We start from the raw sequence: 19,209 nt of genomic DNA, 5'->3' as shown, positions 1-19,209 counted from the left end.
TAATAAGACACAAATTATGAATATTATACTATTATCAATTAATATAAAATCAATTTATATTTTTTTTTTATATAAAGTCACCCAAAAACATAATTTATACTTTTTATATAGTTAATGCTTTTTTTTTTTTCTAAAAAGTGGAAAACTTCACTATAATAGGTTAGCAATTATTTTTTCTTATTTCCATTTTATTTACTTTTAAACATTGGATTATATTTTTATTTTAGTTGAATAACTGTATTTTTATATATAAAAATAAAATTACATCAAAAATTTGACTACAAGTAAAAATAATTTAAAATATTAACTAAAATTAAATAAAAAAATAAAATATATATAATAATTTGATTAATGAATCAAATGTTAGAATAATTTAAGTTTATAATCTTATCAGATTAAGTGATAATTTAGTGTCACTCAATTTATTTGACTAATAGTGTCAATAAATTTTAAATTATTTTTATAAATAAAATAATATTATTATATTTTAAATAAAATAATTACATAAACTACCATCAATTTATGTATAAAAAGAATTAAAATATATATATTTTTAAATAATTTTGTTATAAATAAAAAAATTATTTAAATAAAATTAATTTAAAATAAAAAATTATTTAAATAAAATTTATTTAAAATAAAAAATTATTTAAATAAAATTTATTTAAAAAATTATATAAAAATTAATTTAAAAATAAAAAATTATTTTATATATATATATACACACACACTAGCCATACACGATATTTCACTAATATACATGTACATTAAGTTAATGGGAAAGGGTGTATTATTAAAATTATTTTTAAAAAAAAAAAAATAATTTATATAAACTATCAAAAATACTTTGATCATAATAGATAGAAGCTCAACCCGACAAGAAGGAAATAGAAGCCCAGTAAGAATTAGGAGAGGGTAGGGTTACCTGCCGAAGAACAGCCTCAGTATTCATTGTGCTCACTCTTTAGAAATCTCTTCTTCTCTGTTCAGAGAAGAGCGCTCCGAACTTGTAAACAGACAGAAAAGGGTATTGGGTATTTCACAGAAATGCTCATTCATTGCTTGCTTTGTCAGAAACAGTATCGCGGAATCTTCAACACCCACAAAAGATTTTTCTCTATCACCACTCTTCTAAACCGTGCCCCTAAATATGGCCTCGAGGCCTCTCAAAATCCACCCCAACAACCCCTTTCATCAACACCACTACCGGATTTGTTCTTGGTGGAGAAAATTCTATTGAATTTAAAGCAAGGTAATGTAAATTCTTTGCTCAACTATCATTTCCGCTTAAACCCATTGGTCATAGTTGAGGTGTTAAAGCGTTGCCGTGATAATTTACAACTTGCTCTAAGATTTATTGATCATGCTGTGTTACGTGGTAAGAATGTTAAGCACTCATCCATGTCATTGAGTGCAATGATTCATGTTTTGGTACTGAGTAGAAGATTATCTGATGCACAAGCTTTGATTCTTAGGATGATTAGGAGAAGTGGAGCTTCGAGGGTTGGGATTGTTGAATCCTTGATATCAATGAGTAGTACTTGTCAATTAGATAATTTCGTGTTTGATTTGCTAATTAGGACTTATGTGCAAGCTAGGAAGTTAAGGGAAGGGACTGATGCGTTTACAATTTTGACTAGCAAAGGGTTTTTGGTGTCTATAAATGCTTGTAATAGTCTTCTTGGAGGACTAGTGAAAATGGGTTGGGTTGATTTGGCATGGGAAGTGTATGGTGAAATTGTTAGAAGTGGGATTGAATTGAATGTTTACACACAAAATATTATGGTCAATGCGTTGTGTAAAGATTACAAAATTGATGATGTTAAGAAATTTTTATTCGATATGGAGCAGAAAGGAATTTTTGCAGATATTGTAACATATAATACTCTTATCAATGCATATTGTCGCGAAGGACGTTTAGATGAAGCTTTTGGGGTAATGAACTCAATGTTAAATAAGGGGTTGAAACCGGGTCTCTTTACATATAATGCTATTATCAATGGTTTATGTAAAAAGGGAAGCTTTGCTAGAGCAAAGGGAGTTTTGGATGAGATGTTGAGCATCGGATTGAGTCCTGATACTACCACTTATAACACATTGCTTGTTGAAAGTTGTAGAAAAGACAATTTTTCAGAAGCTGAAAAAATATTTGGTGAAATGTTGCATAGAGGCATTGTTGCTGATTTGGTTAGCTTCAGTTCGCTCATTAGGGTGTTTTCAAAAAATGGACATCTTGATCGGGCATTGGTTTACTTTAGAGATATGAAGAAATCTGGCTTGGTTCCAGATAATGTGATTTACACTGTTCTTATAGATGGTTATTGTAGAAATGGAATGATATTGGAGGCTTTGACAATACGGGATGAAATGCTTGAGCAGGGCTGTGTTTTGGATGTGGTTACATATAATACAATATTAAACGGGTTGTGCAAAGAGAAGGTGCTCATGGATGCAAATGCACTGTTTGATGAGATGCTCGAAAGGGGCGTGTTTCCTGATTTTTACACTTTCACCACTCTGATTCATGGACATTGCAAGGATGGAAATATGAATAAAGCACTAAGCTTATTTGGAGCAATGAATCAGAGGAATATCAAACCAGACATTGTTACATACAATACTTTAATTGATGGATTTTGCAAGGTAGGTGAAATGGAGAAAGCTAATCAGTTGTGGTTTGATATGATTTCTAGGAAGATATTTCCCAATCACATTTCATATGGCATTTTAATAAATGGGTATTGTAATCTGGGCTTTGTATCTGAGGCCTTCAGACTGTGGGATGAGATGATTGAGAAAGGCATCAAGCCTACTCTTATCACTTGCAATACTGTTGTAAAGGGCTATTGCCGGTCAGGTGATGCATCTAAGGCAGATGAATTCTTGTGCAAGATGATTTCGAAAGGAGTTCTTCCTGATAGCATCACATATAACACCCTCATTAATGGATTTGTAAAAGAAGAAAATATGGACAAAGCTTTCTTTCTAGTCAATAAGATGGAAAAAGATGGGCTTTTGCCAGATGTCATTACGTATAATGTAATTCTGAATGGGTTCTGTAGGCTAGGTAAAATGCAGGAGGCTGAACTGATCTTACGGAAAATGATTGAGAAAGGAATAAATCCTGATAGATCCACTTATATAGCTTTGATAAATGGGCATGTCTCCCATGACAATTTGAAGGAGGCATTTCGATTTCATGATGAAATGCTGCAAAGGGGCTTTGTACCAGATGATAAATTTTAACTTTATCTGCATACCACATTCTGTCATTGTTGATAGAACGTGTGTTGAGGTTCATGATGAAATGATGCAAAGGAGATTTTGCCAGATGATGAATCCTAATTGTTTTGCTACTGTAGCCTAAAGATCTGTGAAATCCTTTTCTCTCATGCCAGGTTTGATAAACTTTTGTTGCATTTTTCATTTGTTCTACAATGTAACAATATGAGCTTTATCATTTAGTCTTCACTTCTTGATGTGTTATTTGTGGATTTTCTCCAGGAGCCCAAGAAGGCTTGATTGTGTTATTATGTGAAGTTCCTTGTTTCCTTGTTGATCACGTTGAAGGTGAAGTTATTTCTACTCCTAATGAACTTTTCTCGAAAAAAATTAAGAGTAAGCAAAATTTGGATGCAATATTCATGGTGATGCGGCCACTTTTAATTGGCTCACTTGAAAAAGTGATCCAAAATGAAAAGTTGGGCCTGCTTTGTAGTGAGGTAATGAATACATAGAAATTGGTTGTTCATCATTCCTTTACTTAGTGCCATCTTGAACTGTTCAAAGCATTGTAGCTGGAATAACGATTTCCCTGATGTGTGGGACTACTTTATATGTATTTGTATTACTCATTTTCTGCATCAATTGATGGTATTAACCGGGTCCTTTCCCAAAAATGAAAGTTTTGTGAATTTGTGATTAACTACTATTTATTAATCAATTTCTGCACTTTGCTGATATTTATAGGATCTTGGTTCCCAAAAATGAATAGGGGAAGAAAAAATAAAGAAACTCCAATCAACTGGTGTCCTTGTGTAGCCCTTATGTTTTGTTTACATTGTTTTTGCTTTGGAAGCTACTTGCTGTTATCAATTCCATTGGCATATCAGTTACAGATTAGTCCCTTAATATTTATGGTAGAACAACAAGGCATTTATATCTTGTTCTATTAGCGATGATGCCAATTTCCTAAATCAACTAGGACCTAAAGAGACTTGATCTTTGTAAAGCTGAGCTCACCCTTCCTTTGAGGGCCCTTTTCCAAAAGACAAAACAGTTTGGCTAAAAAGAGCAAGGGTTCTTTTCCAAGGGACAAAACTGTGAGGCTATTGAGAGCAAGCCAAAGTGAACAATATGTCAAGGAGTGGGCCACAACTTGGTCCAATACGGGATTGGTTCATTATCAATTAGTAAAAAAGATCAAAGCCTCCAGCTGTTAAGCAATAGATTCCAGATGTCCAACCCACTCATTTGAAGAGAGTTTTATTATTGAAACATCATTATTCTCTTCTTTGTTGACACAGAGTGATTACATGAAAAACTAAATTCAGTGGATGATATTTTAACTCTATATGAAGTAGAAACAGTAAATCATATTACAGAGTCTAGATATTTTCAGAAATCAGATGTCTTTGGTTCTTAAAATTGTAGTGTGAACCCTTGGGTTTCTTGCTGTTTGGGCTTCCTCTTTGCCTCAAAACTCAGATGAACCTTAAATTTCAAGTTTTCTGGTTCCCTATCTCTGTGTTGGATATATTGTCCTTGAATAGGAATCAAGAATCTTGTGTGATTTTACATAGTATATTATGCCATCGAATTGGATGATAGTGAATTGTCATGTTTGTATTAAACTATGTGATTTCAAAACCCTCTTCTAGGAAGTCACTCTGTGGAGCAACCTATGCACAAAGTGGAAGCTGACTGGTTAAGTGCTTCTGTTGCTGTAATGGTAAACATCTGAAGCCTGAAGAATGGTGAATTCGTTAAAACTAAGCTGATTTTTTTCTTTTCCATTTCCACAGAACTATTTAAAAAAGAGTCTTGCGTTTATGTTTATGGTAATTGCCATCCCTGATTAAAGCTTTAAAATTTAGAAAAGCTTTCGAGGGATCTGCAATATGGACTTACCTCCCCCTATATTTGTAAGCAAGAAAATGTTCCTGTATTGGGATACATTACACAGACGTACAAAGTTAAATATTTTTCACTTCTCACAGTTCACTTATTTTTTTGTTCTCTTGTTGATATGAACCATGAAATCATTCTTGAAGATTTTGAAAAGCTCTACAGCTTTTTTCATCATTAGGCAAACTATTTTGTTTTCTCAATCACTATGCAGTAACTATGGATCTTTAGTAACCCAGTTTGTTTTCCAAGCAAAAGCTTTTGGATCATGTTCTCTTCTCACAATATATATCTTGCTTAATATTGTGTTCTTTAGGGTAACTGAGAAAGCTCAGAGTGGCTAAAGAAAGCCAGATTCAAGCTCCAAGCTTTTTGTTGAAAGCCCTCTTGATAGGTTGAATGCTATACCGGTTGAAGGAGAATAGGTAACGTGATTGATCCATTTTCCCAGCTTGAAAGAGTACATTTTGAGATTGTATCAGTGTTAATTATTATAAATTTGTGTCAACTTTGGAATTCCAGTGAAGATGAAAAAGCTTGTCTATTAAAATTTCTATTCCAAAACTACCATTCCCAAACAAAAAACCCTAATTTATTTCTTATTACAGCCCTTGCCCCCATCCACACACCTCTCTCTCTCATTCCCACAGCTAGCTCCCACCCACCTTCCACAAGGCCAGACCCTACCCGAAGAAGAAAAAGAAGAGTTCCGAGTATTCAACATTGTGGCCTTTATTTGTTAGCGTATGACTTCATCTGTAATTCTAGCTGTCCTTTTTCTGAAGTGTTTTCAATTATATTGCTAGTTCTTGTTTATTATTATTATTATTTTGTAAAGAGTTGGAATCTGAACAGGTTGAAGAACAAATCTACTGATGTTGAAGAGTAGATCGAGGAACCATTGTTGAATGGAGGAACGGGGGCGACAGCAGCAGACTCAAAACAGATGTAGTGGCGGAGATAATTAAAGGAGGAAGAGGAAGCTAGCTATTAGCGAAGATCACACGTAGAAGGTGAAATATTGCCTGAATGATATAAAGGGAATGTAAGAATTTAAAAGGAATAAGGTTAATTTCCTCCCTGGAGATTTAATTTAGCTTAATTTTAATTTTTGATTTAATTTAATCAAGAAATTTTAATTTATATCCAATTTAGTTCAATTTTGAGAAAAGTGTACCTCACTCACTATTTTAGTGTGAGTTATTTTTTTTTTCTAATTTTTAAATATTTTTAAAGTTAATTATTTTTTAATGTTAATTATTTAGTTAATTATTTTTTATCTTAATTAATTAACTATAATTAGTTATTTTTGTATTTTACTTTTTTAATATTAATTAATAATATGAAAAAATATATAGTTTTATAGTTTTAATTTTATTTATTTAGAATTTTTTAATTTTAAATTAAAAGCATGAAATACAAAAATTATATTTTTTTCATTTAAATAATTAAAATTAATTAAAATTTTAATTAATTTTATAAAAATATAAAGATTTTTTTTATATTTTTAGTTTAATTAATAATATTAAATAATAAAAATAATATTTTATTTTTTATTTAAATAATTATATAATATAAAAATAATATTTTAATACTAAAAATTGACACATATTAATTAATTGAGCTAATTTAAGCATAAATTAAAATTTATGGATTAAATTGAATTAAAAGTTAACAATGTACTAAATTAAACTTCTACAATAAGTATAGGGGGTATATTAAACCTTATTCTAAATTTAAAATCTAAGCGTTGCATTTGACTATTAAATTATTAACAAATAGTAACGAAATAATATCAACAAATTTGTATTGAGAAAATTATTCAACCATCTTGTTTCAATAAAATCAACGACTCTCTGATACTAATTAAAATAAATAAATTTAAATAATTTTATTAATATATGTGCATTATTATGTTCACAATGTGTGGGACGAAACCTTGAACAGTGACCTGGCCTAGCTAATTGTTGCTTGCTGTGACTAATTCAATATTTGAATCAGCTGGCCAATGGATTAAATAGCACGTGAAACGGTTAAGGAATATAAAAAGCCACCTCTCTGCATTTATTTATTTATTTATTTTACCACCATTGAAATCCTTCCAAAGAAAAAAAAATTAAATTTAAAATTTCATAATTTTAAAGAAGATGATAATAAAATTTTAACCTTTTTTTTTTATTTTAGGACATCGCATTTCAACTCAAAATTAAATAATTGCACTTGCAAAAAGTTTAAGGACCCAAATTGTAATTAATCCTAATATAAAAGCTTGTATGTAAGAACATTAATATTTGTCATCATGAAGAGAAATTTTGTTTAACCAAAGTAGATTAATATATGTAGAGGCCAGGCATGAACATTGTATCATGTACATGTTATTATATGGATGGCTTACATTAACAAATAAGAGGAAAAATTAGAGATTGCTTTTCATTACTAATTTAATCTTTTTGCACTTAATTCAATAATATCTTCAACACCCTCACATATTAGGGGCAATTTTGTACTAAGAAATGGAAAAAAATATATATATATTGACCTTCTGTGATGCCCTCCTCAAATGCATAATTTCATTTTTGTTATTATTTTTTTTAAAAAGTCAGATCAGAACCCATAAAAAAATCATGCATGATGATGTGACAAAGTATGGATAAAAAGGTCAATTTCATTGTTATTTTACTGCCAAATTATCCTCAAAGTCTTTGGGACTATGATTTATTTATGTATATATATAGAGAGAGAAGTCTGTAGGTGTCCTTATTATAGTGCTTACCAATTATTTATTTTAGATGGCCAAATGTACAGGGAAAAAGGACATTCATTTTCTTATTAATTTACTTGTTAACACCACAATCTCAAACTTCACTCACATATTACAAAAAAGCTGAATTATGACTTAGATCGAATTGCTTAATAATTTAACATCTATATATATTTATATAACGTGCATGATGTAGATTTAGAAAGCCTCAGAAATGCCAAAACTGTTTGAATTGTTCCCATAAAAAGTCAAATCCTTAATTTGTCTCAAATTGCAACCCATTCTACAAGCAAAGCAACATACAAATTTCATCTAATTCACATGCAATTAGAAAGTTCAAGTGGGTATCATTAATGAATCCCTAGATTTCAAATGTTGGGTCTATTGTGGAGTAGTTTAAGTCAAATCCCTCATTAAAAGCATATTAAAACGGGGAAGGGACCAATGACCATTCTAAACAAATTCATTGACAAATGAGTAGTGGCATAATCCAAAGGGTGAAAGGTGATTGATCATAGAACCCAACTCAACCACTCAATTCATGCAAGTGAGGTAACCATTTGTTTTGTTAGTGGTGCTCCTATAAGGTGGCTAAATGAATGGTAGTTGTGCTATTAATTAGTTGGTGGAGTCCAATTTGCCTTTGGTTCATTAACCACTTGGTCCACAAATTAAACAAACACAGTGGTTCACATGCTTAATTATGACCAAATTTTTTCTCCAAGTCACGGAAGCCAAAGGACCATGGTTAGTTTTCAAAATTTTGAATACATTTATTCACAATTCATTAATTGATACAATTACTATTTTTATTCCGTTTTGAGTGATATTTTAAAAATAAAAAAAAAATTCACTCTATTCAAATTATTAGATATAATTTGATTAATCTTTTTATTTTATAATAGTATAGACAACAAATGCATTATGTTGAATTTAATCTCAATTAAACCTTTTTATAACTCTTTTTCGATGTTTGTGTAAATTAATTACAAATTGTAATTTACTAATTACCAGTTATAAGGCCAGGAAAATATGAGTTGTTAATTGAGGTTAAAGTCGTGATAGCAATGGAAGTTTTAGGAAGATATATACAGTGAAAGATAATGTTCAAAGCCGGAAGATAATGTTCAAAGCCGGCACGGCTGACCACCGACCCATCAGAAACCCTACAAACAAGCAAAATAATAATAATAAGACTTTCTCTAAGTCAATACCTTGTTCATTTCTATATTTAACCCATCTTTTCTCCTCTCTTTGATTTTCTCTCCATCCAAACACCTTCCATTTCTCATCCTTTTCTCTCTTTCTTTCTGTGAAATGGGAAATGCTATATCGCCATGTTTCCATTCAGCAAGGTGTTCATCAGTGAGGCTAATCTTCTGGGAAGGAACCACAAGAATTCTTACAGGGAAACACATAGCAGGAGAGATCATGTTCGAGAATCCAGATAAGATTGTTTGCCATGCAGATTCTTTCTTCATTGGTCACCCTTTACCAGCCCTAGCCATTGATGATGAGCTCATACCAGGCCAAACCTACTTCGTCCTTCCTATAGATCGCATCTCTTGCAACCATGTCTTATCAGCTGCTTCTCTTTCTGCCTTAACCTGCAGCTCCTCCAGCCCTAGACCTGCACCAATCAATTTTGGTGCGTGTGATTCTTTCCAATATGTAAAAGCTGCAAACGGTAGGACTCTGATAAAGGTGGTGCCTGAATTCATAATAAGGCTTCTAAATAAAAGTAAAGCAGGAGAAGAAAATTGTAATAACTTTCTTTGTAGCACCCCAGAGTTGAAGAAGCACTATGAACAGCTTGTTGGGTCTAGAGAACAATCATGGTCACCTAAACTTGAGACCATTTCTGAGTACAAAATTAGGTATTCTCCTTGCAGATTTTTAGGGTTGGAGCGGAAACAAAAATAAGAGAATGATGCATAATTTTGTATTTTTTTTTTCCTTCTCAATTAATTAATTCTAAAAAATTAATTAATTATTAAATGAAAGAATATAATAGATCATATATATGTAGTTATAATATGGTGATTTCTTTAGAATTTTATTTTTGGTCCCTATAATTTATGGATCAATTTGTAAAAAGTTATTTTTTTTTTCCCTCTTGTTCCAATTTGTACACATTTAGATCTTATTAATGTTGTTGAAAATTAAATTGCCCATTTTGTTAGATATATAAATATAGATAAATGTTTTAGAGCAAGCTTTCATTAATTTGCTTCTTTAATATAGTTTCTTATTTGCAAAATATTGAATTAATTCTCATAATTATTAACATCTTTTTGTTTTAATTAATAACCCATTAATTTCGTTTTTCCCTTTAGGATATACCATCTTCGTAGGGTATAATATGAATTTTTTTTTCATATATAAAATATGAAATTTTCATTTTTAAATGAATTTCAACATAACTCATTCAAAATCAGATCATGCAGCTTTTTTCTAGTATCAAATATCCAAGTAAAATTTGCGAGTCCATATCCAGGCTTAAGAATTTATTATTCTTAATTATTCCAAGTGCAAGAATATGGCTTTGCTGAATATGGATGAAATTTAATTTGGAAGGGTCTCCCACCAAGACCTAATTAAGCCTAGACTGTGATATAGCAAGCTGAAGGGATTTAAGAAAATAAATGGTATTGTTATTACTTATTAGTTTCTTTTATTTGTGTTCTTGTAGGCATTGGGGAGTTTAATTTATTAGCAGATTTTAATTTGGTAGGAGTATCTATATACTGTTAATATTATTATTTTATTTTTATTTTATTGCTTGTGTTTCATTATAATTTTATTTTAAAAATATTTTATTAATTACTAGAATTAAAGAAGTTGAACTTAATAATTTTTTAAATAGCAATCAAATATCAAATTTTTTTTTTAAATAAACTCTGATTTTTAAAAAAAAATATATTTATATTTCTAATAATGTGCAAAGAGCTGGGCTAGATAATTTAGGAGAGGCCTTTTTGGTTCTTGGGTCTTGAAAATGCCCACTTAGTAGACCCATATTTGGGAGAGAGGCCCATCCAAGTTTGAAGTTATTCTTTTTCCTTCATGTTTTCAATGTACCTCCACAAATTTCACATTTAAATTTCAATAAAAATTTGAAATTTGTGAAAGCGAAACTACTAATATAATAACTATTTTATACTACCAGACAAATATAACTATTGTATTGTAGAACTATTGGATGAATGAAACAAAAGCTGTAGATATGGGGCAAGAAGAAGGTTGAGGAGCTAGGGTTGGAGAAGAAGGGGGCCAGTGCCCAAATGGGTGAACAGATGACATTTGGATTGTTGGTTGGGGGGCCAAGATTTACCCTAAGCCTGCAAATCACTATCAAACTGAGGAAGGTAGGCCATTGAAACTGACCTGGGAACCTACCCTATTAATTTTGGATGCTTAATCTTCTGTCCTAGTTTTGGCCCAGCATTAGGTCTAGGACCCAACATTAGGTCTAGGGCCCTATCAATTTCACATATACATCCAACATAACACCTCAACCCTAAGCACTCCATTCCCATGAAATTATTTTTATGCTCATTTCATAAGACAAGGAAAGATTTATCAAGAGGGAATTAAATAAATGAAAGAATATAGGTCTACTGTTAAAATTGTTATCAAGAAAACAATTTTGGTGGTGGGTTTATGTTGATATTTGAATTTTAATGATTGGGGTGAGTGTGGTATGATTCATTTGAAGATTGAGAAATTTTTAGAATTAAATTTTAATTTTTTATTAAATTTATCTAATTTAATTTAATTTTTATAACATCAGTCATTTTTTAATTAAATTAAAACTAAAAGTTACGTACCTTTAATAGAAGCATCTAGTAGAAGGTTAATAAAACGTAACCGTTACGCTCATAATTTTTAATTCTCAATAATATTATTTAAATATTTAAAAATAATAAATTAATTTTTAAATATTAATTTTAAGAATTTAATTTAATAATTATTTTTTAAAAAACTTAAAATTATAATAATAATAATTTTTAATTTTTAATATTTTAACTTTATACTAAACACATCCTTAACGTTATTGGCGCGTGTCGCCTCAATTGCATATTCACGCCCCAACCCGACAATCTGCGCATCTCGGGCCTAAATGCGGCAAATTTGAATCGCGCCTGTCACAATTTTCTTTTAAAAAAATTGAGTTATTTTAAGCAATAGATAGTCCATACTCAATGGTAATTTTATTTTTGGCGAGGAAAGAAAAGAAGGAATGGGGGACGTGATCCACAAAAGAAGAAAAGATGCGCGTGGGGAGAGAGAGAGGGTTTGTGTTGGGGGAATCAAAAACAGAAAGTAGGGAAACAGAGAGATCTCGCTCGCAAGGTTCTATTGAGGCAGTAGTCACGTAGTAAACTAACACAGGGCTCGAGGCACCTCCCTTTCCTCCTCGGTATCTGCGTCACCTCCCCCTACTAGTCTAGTCTCTGCTGTTCAACAATATCTTCACTTCCCTCTCTCTTTCCTACTCTCTCCCACGCGCTCCTTTCTTTTCCTCTCTTCACTAATCTAACATATCAGTTGTTAAAACATATTTAATTAACTCACATAGATCATCCAAAATGGTTCATAATTCAACTCTTACCGATGGCTGCCGAAGGTCGTGTTGTTATAAGTCTTGTATTAAATTTCCAGTCATGTATAAATTCTCTCTAATTTTAGAATGGCAATATCCCTTTTTTCCTAAATGTTTACATATATATAATATTTAGAGTGATTTTGTTAAATTATATTTAGATTATAATTTATAATGATTTTATATTATATAATATGATTATTATATATATTTTTAAAATTACTTCTAAAAATAATTACCATTTTATCACAATTTTTTAAATCATTAAATTGATGATTTGGAATGATTTAAAATTTTTATATTTTTATTTTATTTTTATATGATTATTTTTTCATAAAAATAAAATATTTTAAAATTATTTTTATATATAATTATAAAAAAAAAATATTTTAATAATTTTATATTTATTTTATTATATCATATTATTCAACTAAATAATAAAATATTATTAAATTATTTTATATTATATTATTTTTTAAATATATTAATAATAAAAATTATATCATATAACATGATATATTTTTAACAGTAAAAAAAAACTATCTTGTATGATATAAATATAAATAATAAATAATAATAAAAATTAAATTATCTTATTATTTATAATATGATATCAATAATAAAATATTATTAAATTATTTGATATTATATTATTTTTAAAATATATTAATAACAAAAATAATATAATATAATATATAAGTTTTGAGCTAGTAAGAAATGGGTGTAGCTCTGATGGGCAAAATAAGAAGAAGAAGAAGAAGCGGAAGAATGGTTACTGGAAGAAAGAGCGGCGCTATGTTATTGGGAAAAGTGAGGGCTTGTGTTGGGTTGTGGGGTGTGACCGTTTCTGTCTGTGCCGCGTTTTCCCTGCACTATTGTATCTGTCTTCCAGCTATCTCACTCTTTTTTTTTATTATTATTTACTTTTTCTTATTTATTGCTTAATTAAAATATTTAATTTAACTCAGTATTTATTTAAAAAGAGTTTAATTTAACTCTTTTTTCATTATGGCTACAGTAAATGAATGAATGAATTTATGTTATAAAAATATTAAAAGCTATATATTTACGTAATATATGTTTTTATTATTAGTTTTATTTTTATAAATAAATAATTATAAAATAAAAATTGAATCAAACACTATCTTAATTCTAAAAATATGAATTGAATAATATATAAATTTATAAACAATTAATTTTAAAATTTTATAATTTACCAACTTTACTATTAATTATATATATATATTATCTTCCATTTGACTTTAAAAACAACGTAGTAAAGTTTAATTTTATATATGTGTTAATATAAAATTTTAAATTAATTATGTTAAATTTAATTTTAACGTAATTTAAAATTTATTTTTTAAATAATTATTGATTATTTTTAACATTTTTATGAGAATGCAAGAATTTAATATTTTATATTTTTAATAACAATTAACACAATTTTGTGTTTGACAATGTTATAGAGTTATAATATTCAATTTTAAATTAATTTATTTATTTTTAATATTTTTTTCATGAATTTTAAATATTTTATTCATAGACAATTAAAATTGTTAAGATAAATATCCCATGATCCGAATTAAAATTTTGAAGTATTTAAATACAAAATTTGTCTATATATTTTGTTTTTAATATATAAAAATACTTTTAATATTTAAAAAAAAAATTAAATTCGTAAAATAGATATTGAGAAGGTAATAAGAAATAAATGAAATTCCATGTACTGACGTGGGATCCTGCGTTCCTAGTAAAAGATGAAGAAATGGCGCATCAAATTTTCGGCTGCTTTGCAAACTTCAACGAAAGATGACTCATTGATATTCCAACTTTGATCCATGCAATGCACTCGTAAAATCCACAATTTGGGTTCATTATTTTTTACGAAATAGCGTAGGAAAGAGAAAATAACTTCGCCCTCACTCACATTTAGAGTGTGATGTTCATAAGATTGAATATTCATAAATTATTCATCAAAATAAGGGTTAATTATTAGATTATATAAAAAAAATAAACCTAGCCCAATTGAATCTTAAAAATTATTGGGTTAATGTGTTATTGGATTTTTTAATTAGAATTTAAAATTAAAATTACAGAATAATAGTAAAGCAACATAATTAACATTTTAATTAAATTGAAAATATGAATTAAAATAATGCATAAAAATAAATTATGATATTAATTTACAGTAATAGAAAAACTTATTTTTCACTTGACAAAAAATTATTAATTTAACACTAAATTTAGATCGTAGGAAAATAAGGTAGTTTAAAAGGAAAATAAACTTATTTTTCACTCAATGTATGTTTAGCTAAAAAGAAAATGAAAATAAAATAAAACTTTCAAAAGTAAAATAAATGTTAGATTTTATTCTATGTTATCTAAAAGATAAGAGAAAAATATGTAGAATTACAGAAAAAAAAAATTCCTACATTTTTTAAGATGTTTATAAATATTTAAGTGTAAAATTATAATTTTATTATTTAAAAAAAATTATCTCAAATTTTTTTTTTCTATATTTAGATATAAAAAAACTAATTTTCTTTCTATTTTTTTTTTATTTTTCTTACTGTTTAAACATATTTTTTGAGGATTGAATGATTAGATCAGATGAGAAGATATTTAACAGATTTTAATATTTCATTAAACTAATAATATTTTCTCTTTTCATAAATTTATATTTAATAATATACAATTTTTATTTAAATGTGATATATTATAAATTTAAATATATAAATATATAAAATTTATATATTGAATAAATATTATATATTTATATTTTTATTTAAATTATATATAAATAATTTTATTAATTTAATATTATAAAAATAAATATGACATAGATTAAAAAAAATAAAAATTTTATAAAATTCTCTGAATATGTGGCAAATATATACTTAAAAAATATATTTTTAGGCGGAATAAAAATTTTAAAAATAAATAAATATTTAGAAATTATAAACTTGAATATTTTTGCGTTTAAAATACAATAATTTTGAATAAAAATAAATCATGAAAGTTATACAAATGCGAAAAAGAAAAAAGTTAGGAGAACGGCAATCGTTATTCGTCCGAGAGGATTAACTTCGATTTTGGATGACGTGTAGGGAAAATCGTCATGGTTGGTGATTTTTTTATTTTTTATTATTTATCCAAAAAAAAAGGGGCCAAGCTAGAGAACTATACGCACGTGACAGAGAGAAATCTGAAATCACCACCATTTTCTTATTAAAAATTTTAATTGTGAAATTAAAATAAATCCAACCAATTAATGAAAAAGAATAATTAAAATAAAAAAATAATTAAAAAAAAAGGGGGCACGGGGCTCAAGAGGAAGAGAAAGGCCAAAGAATAATAATAATAGAGAGGGACAGCGCTGCCTAAATTAACGGAGGTGGCGTGCTGTCTCCACCTTTCCGTACACTTTTTGTGGGTCCCACTTCTTTTTTTCCCCTCCAATTATTTCCCTCTTTATATAACTACTACTACAATATATTATCATTTTTCCCACCACCTTTCCACCTTATTATTATTTTACTTTTCTTTTTATTTTTTTACTTTCATTTTTAACTTTTTATATTATTATTATTATTATTAAAATAACTAATGAGCTGGGCTGGCATGGCATCCATTCCTTTCCAAAAAAAAAAAAAAAAGTCTGTTATCAAATTTCAGACCTTGAGAAAATATTTTGTTAGAAATTTTTTATTTTTTAATTGAAATTAGTGCAAGAAAGTGAATTTAAATAAATAATTTATATAATAAAATGCAAAATTATATTTATTAAAATTCATTATTTATTATTAATTTTATATAAAAAAATTACTTTTATTTAATTAAAAAAAAAGTATTACATAATGGATTTTTCCAAGAATTCAAACACGTTGAAACAAAAGCCGCAAAGGAAAGCGTAGGGGTTGGGTTAGGGCTAGACATATATAAGTTTCTGTGCTGATCCACTAAGTTTAGGGTTGAAAAGGAAGGCCTACACTCGCACAAGCAAGTTGTATTAATCATTAGTAGGAAATTGATTACAATAATTAATCATGATTACTCTAATAAGGGATTGTAGTTTAATTCAAAGTTAAATCCAAACACAAGAGGACACATGGGAAGATAATAACAAAGTGTGTGATGGAAGAAATTGCTTTATTTTGTTAATCAAATATGGGGAGGGATTAGATAAAGCTTAATTATAGGTGATTAGTTGATAATCCCAAAAGTTGGCACAAAATCTTTTTCCTATTTATGGAAGGTTTCATAGTATTCTTTCCTCATTTTGATTGTAGCTTATGAAATAGCCCTCGTAAGCCTGTTTTCATATCTTAGGGGGTCTATTAATGAAGACGTAGGTGTAGTGTGGTCTCCACTTGGATCATATGTTAGTGACACCTAACAATAATTAGAGGCATCAATCTCCAATTCTTGATTGCTTTTAAGTTTTCATTCAGACTGGGATTTATTTCAATTTTGGGTAATATTTACAAAGTTTATTGAATTGAAAAATTAAAGTTAAATTGAATTTGGAATATCTCAGGAAATTTGATATAATAAATAAAAGGGCATTTTAGGTATGTAAAAAAAGCGCTGGTCTGGTGGTTGGATTGATTTGAGACTTCAATATAAAATCATATTTAAATTATTATTTATTTAAAAACATTTTCATAAATTTACTTATTTAGCATTTGAATTAGGGTTTTCATAATTGTAAGTTGAACTTGAAATTCAAATTAGATGTACTTATAAAGTTACTAAAAAAATTTTATTTATTTTTTTAGCTTACGTTTAGTAAAGCGTAACGTAATTAATTATATAATATAATTAAAATTATAATATAATATAATATAATTATTATTATGTTCTTATATCTAGTTGTAAAATAAAAATATATGCAAGGTAATGATAATTTTAATTTTAATATTTAATTTATTTATATTATTAATGATAAGTGATAATGATTATAGTAATTAGTAGTCGAATGATAATGGTGTCGATAACGATGATTAGATAGTGATAATAGTGATCAAGTGACAATACTGATAGTGATAATGATGGTAGTTATGATAGTAATAGTGATGATATTAATACAGTGAAATATTTGTGGCAGTAGTAGTAGTGATAGTATTGATAATAAATAAAATAATTAAAATAAATAATTATGATTGCATCTATTTTTATATGTAATAATTATTATATTATTTTAAATATAATTAATTATATTATATAATTATCATTATATTACGTCAAATTTTTTGTATTACCAAATAATACAATTAAATATATAATATAATTACAATAATATTACAATTTTAATTACATTATATCAAATATAACCTTAATTCTTATAAATTTATTTTTTTTAATTCACATTGGTTTATGCTTAACATAATATATATATATATATATATATATATATATATATATATATATATATATATAATGATGGTAGTTATGATAGTAATAGTGATGATATTAATACAGTGAAATATTTGTGACAATAGTAATAGTGATAGTATTGATAATAAATAAAATAATTAAAATAAATAATTATGATTGCATCTATTTTTATATGTAATAATTATTATATTATTTTAAATATAATTAATTATATTATATAATTATCATTATATTACGTCAAATTTTTTGTATTACCAAATAATACAATTAAATATATAATATAATTATAATAATATTACAATTTTAATTACATTATATCAAATATAACCTTAATTCTTATAAATTTATTTTTTTTAATTCACATTGGTTTATGCTTAACGTAATATATATATATATATATATATATATATATATATATATAATTTGGTAAAGATACCGTTAAATCTCAAAAGGATAAATAAAGTTGTAATATAGAATCTTAGGTGGGATTGAGTCTCTTTAGTCCTACATTTACCTACTAATTAAAGTTGGTCAATATTTGGAATATTGCCAATCTTCGCTTGGAGGGCATTGCTGTTGACATACGTGACCAATTAATCTTTTGGCCAATTTGATACAACTCATTGCCACTTAATTTGTCTTCTTTTTTCTTGGCAGAGTGTTCATTTATTCACCTAATTTACATATTATAAATAGTTTTTTTTTAACCTTTTCTTTTTTCATTAAAAAATATTTAGAAATAAAATCTAATTGATTAATTACATATATAAAATAACTTTTTAATAGAAAATCAACTCTTTTTTCGCACAAAATTAAAATATAATATATAACATAATGAAACGAAAACTAGCTAGCAGGAGATCAACTTGCATGGTTCCCACCAGAATCGATGGACGGAACCATGATTGGAGACCGTGGATTCGACCCATTTGGGTTTTGTAAGCCCGTACTTGCAATCGGAGTTAGAATGGAGACGACGAAAGTAAAACCAACCCCATTTCAGCCGCACACGGCGGAGGTATTAACCAACTTCTGTCATCTAAACTTTGCTTTCTTTGCTCTCTATTCGTCTCTCCTCTCCAATTATTTCCCATGAATGAAGTGGAAGAGAGAAGAGTGGTGTGCAGTTAAATCCCTCATTCTTGAAGAAACTCACGATATTTTCCATACACAAACCCTTTGTTTGCTCTCTGATATAAGCCACCTGTCCTGTCTGTTAAATAAATATAGCAGTTTTCTTTCTTTGTTATTAATGCTTTTGCTATTTCTCTGTGTCATTTTTTGGGTTCAGTTTTTTTGAGTCAACTCAGAGTCT

The 19,209-nt window shown here is 27.8% G+C and overlaps 2 protein-coding genes across 5 annotated transcripts; both read left to right on the top strand.

The window, feature by feature from the left end:
- The first annotated feature begins 871 nt into the window (after positions 1-871).
- On the top strand, positions 872-6,196 carry LOC110644774 (pentatricopeptide repeat-containing protein At5g01110). Of its 4 annotated transcripts, none has more exons than XM_021797709.2 (5): positions 872-3,398; positions 3,505-3,570; positions 4,881-4,951; positions 5,444-5,552; positions 5,983-6,196. In XM_021797709.2, the coding sequence occupies exon 1, from the start codon at positions 1,048-1,050 to the stop codon at positions 3,244-3,246; it is 2,199 nt and encodes a 732-aa protein (XP_021653401.2). In that variant the 5' UTR covers positions 872-1,047; the 3' UTR covers positions 3,247-3,398; positions 3,505-3,570; positions 4,881-4,951; positions 5,444-5,552; positions 5,983-6,196. The 4 variants fall into 4 exon arrangements, with proteins under 4 accessions (XP_021653401.2, XP_021653403.2, XP_021653404.2 ...); XM_021797711.2 differs by having other exon boundaries at positions 4,881-4,976; XM_021797712.2 differs by lacking the exon at positions 4,881-4,951.
- Positions 6,197-9,123: 2,927 nt separating this feature from the next.
- On the top strand, positions 9,124-10,103 carry LOC110644776 (uncharacterized). The gene has a single exon (XM_021797718.2). The coding sequence runs from the start codon at positions 9,206-9,208 to the stop codon at positions 9,809-9,811; it is 606 nt and encodes a 201-aa protein (XP_021653410.2). The 5' UTR covers positions 9,124-9,205; the 3' UTR covers positions 9,812-10,103.
- The last annotated feature ends 9,106 nt before the right edge of the window (positions 10,104-19,209 follow it).

This window comes from Hevea brasiliensis, chromosome 9, assembly GCF_030052815.1.
Source record: "Hevea brasiliensis isolate MT/VB/25A 57/8 chromosome 9, ASM3005281v1, whole genome shotgun sequence".
NCBI classification, from domain to species: Eukaryota; Viridiplantae; Streptophyta; class Magnoliopsida; order Malpighiales; family Euphorbiaceae; genus Hevea; species Hevea brasiliensis.
The sequence above is the reverse complement of the archived record's forward strand: the minus strand, read 5'-3'. Positions and strand labels throughout refer to the sequence as shown.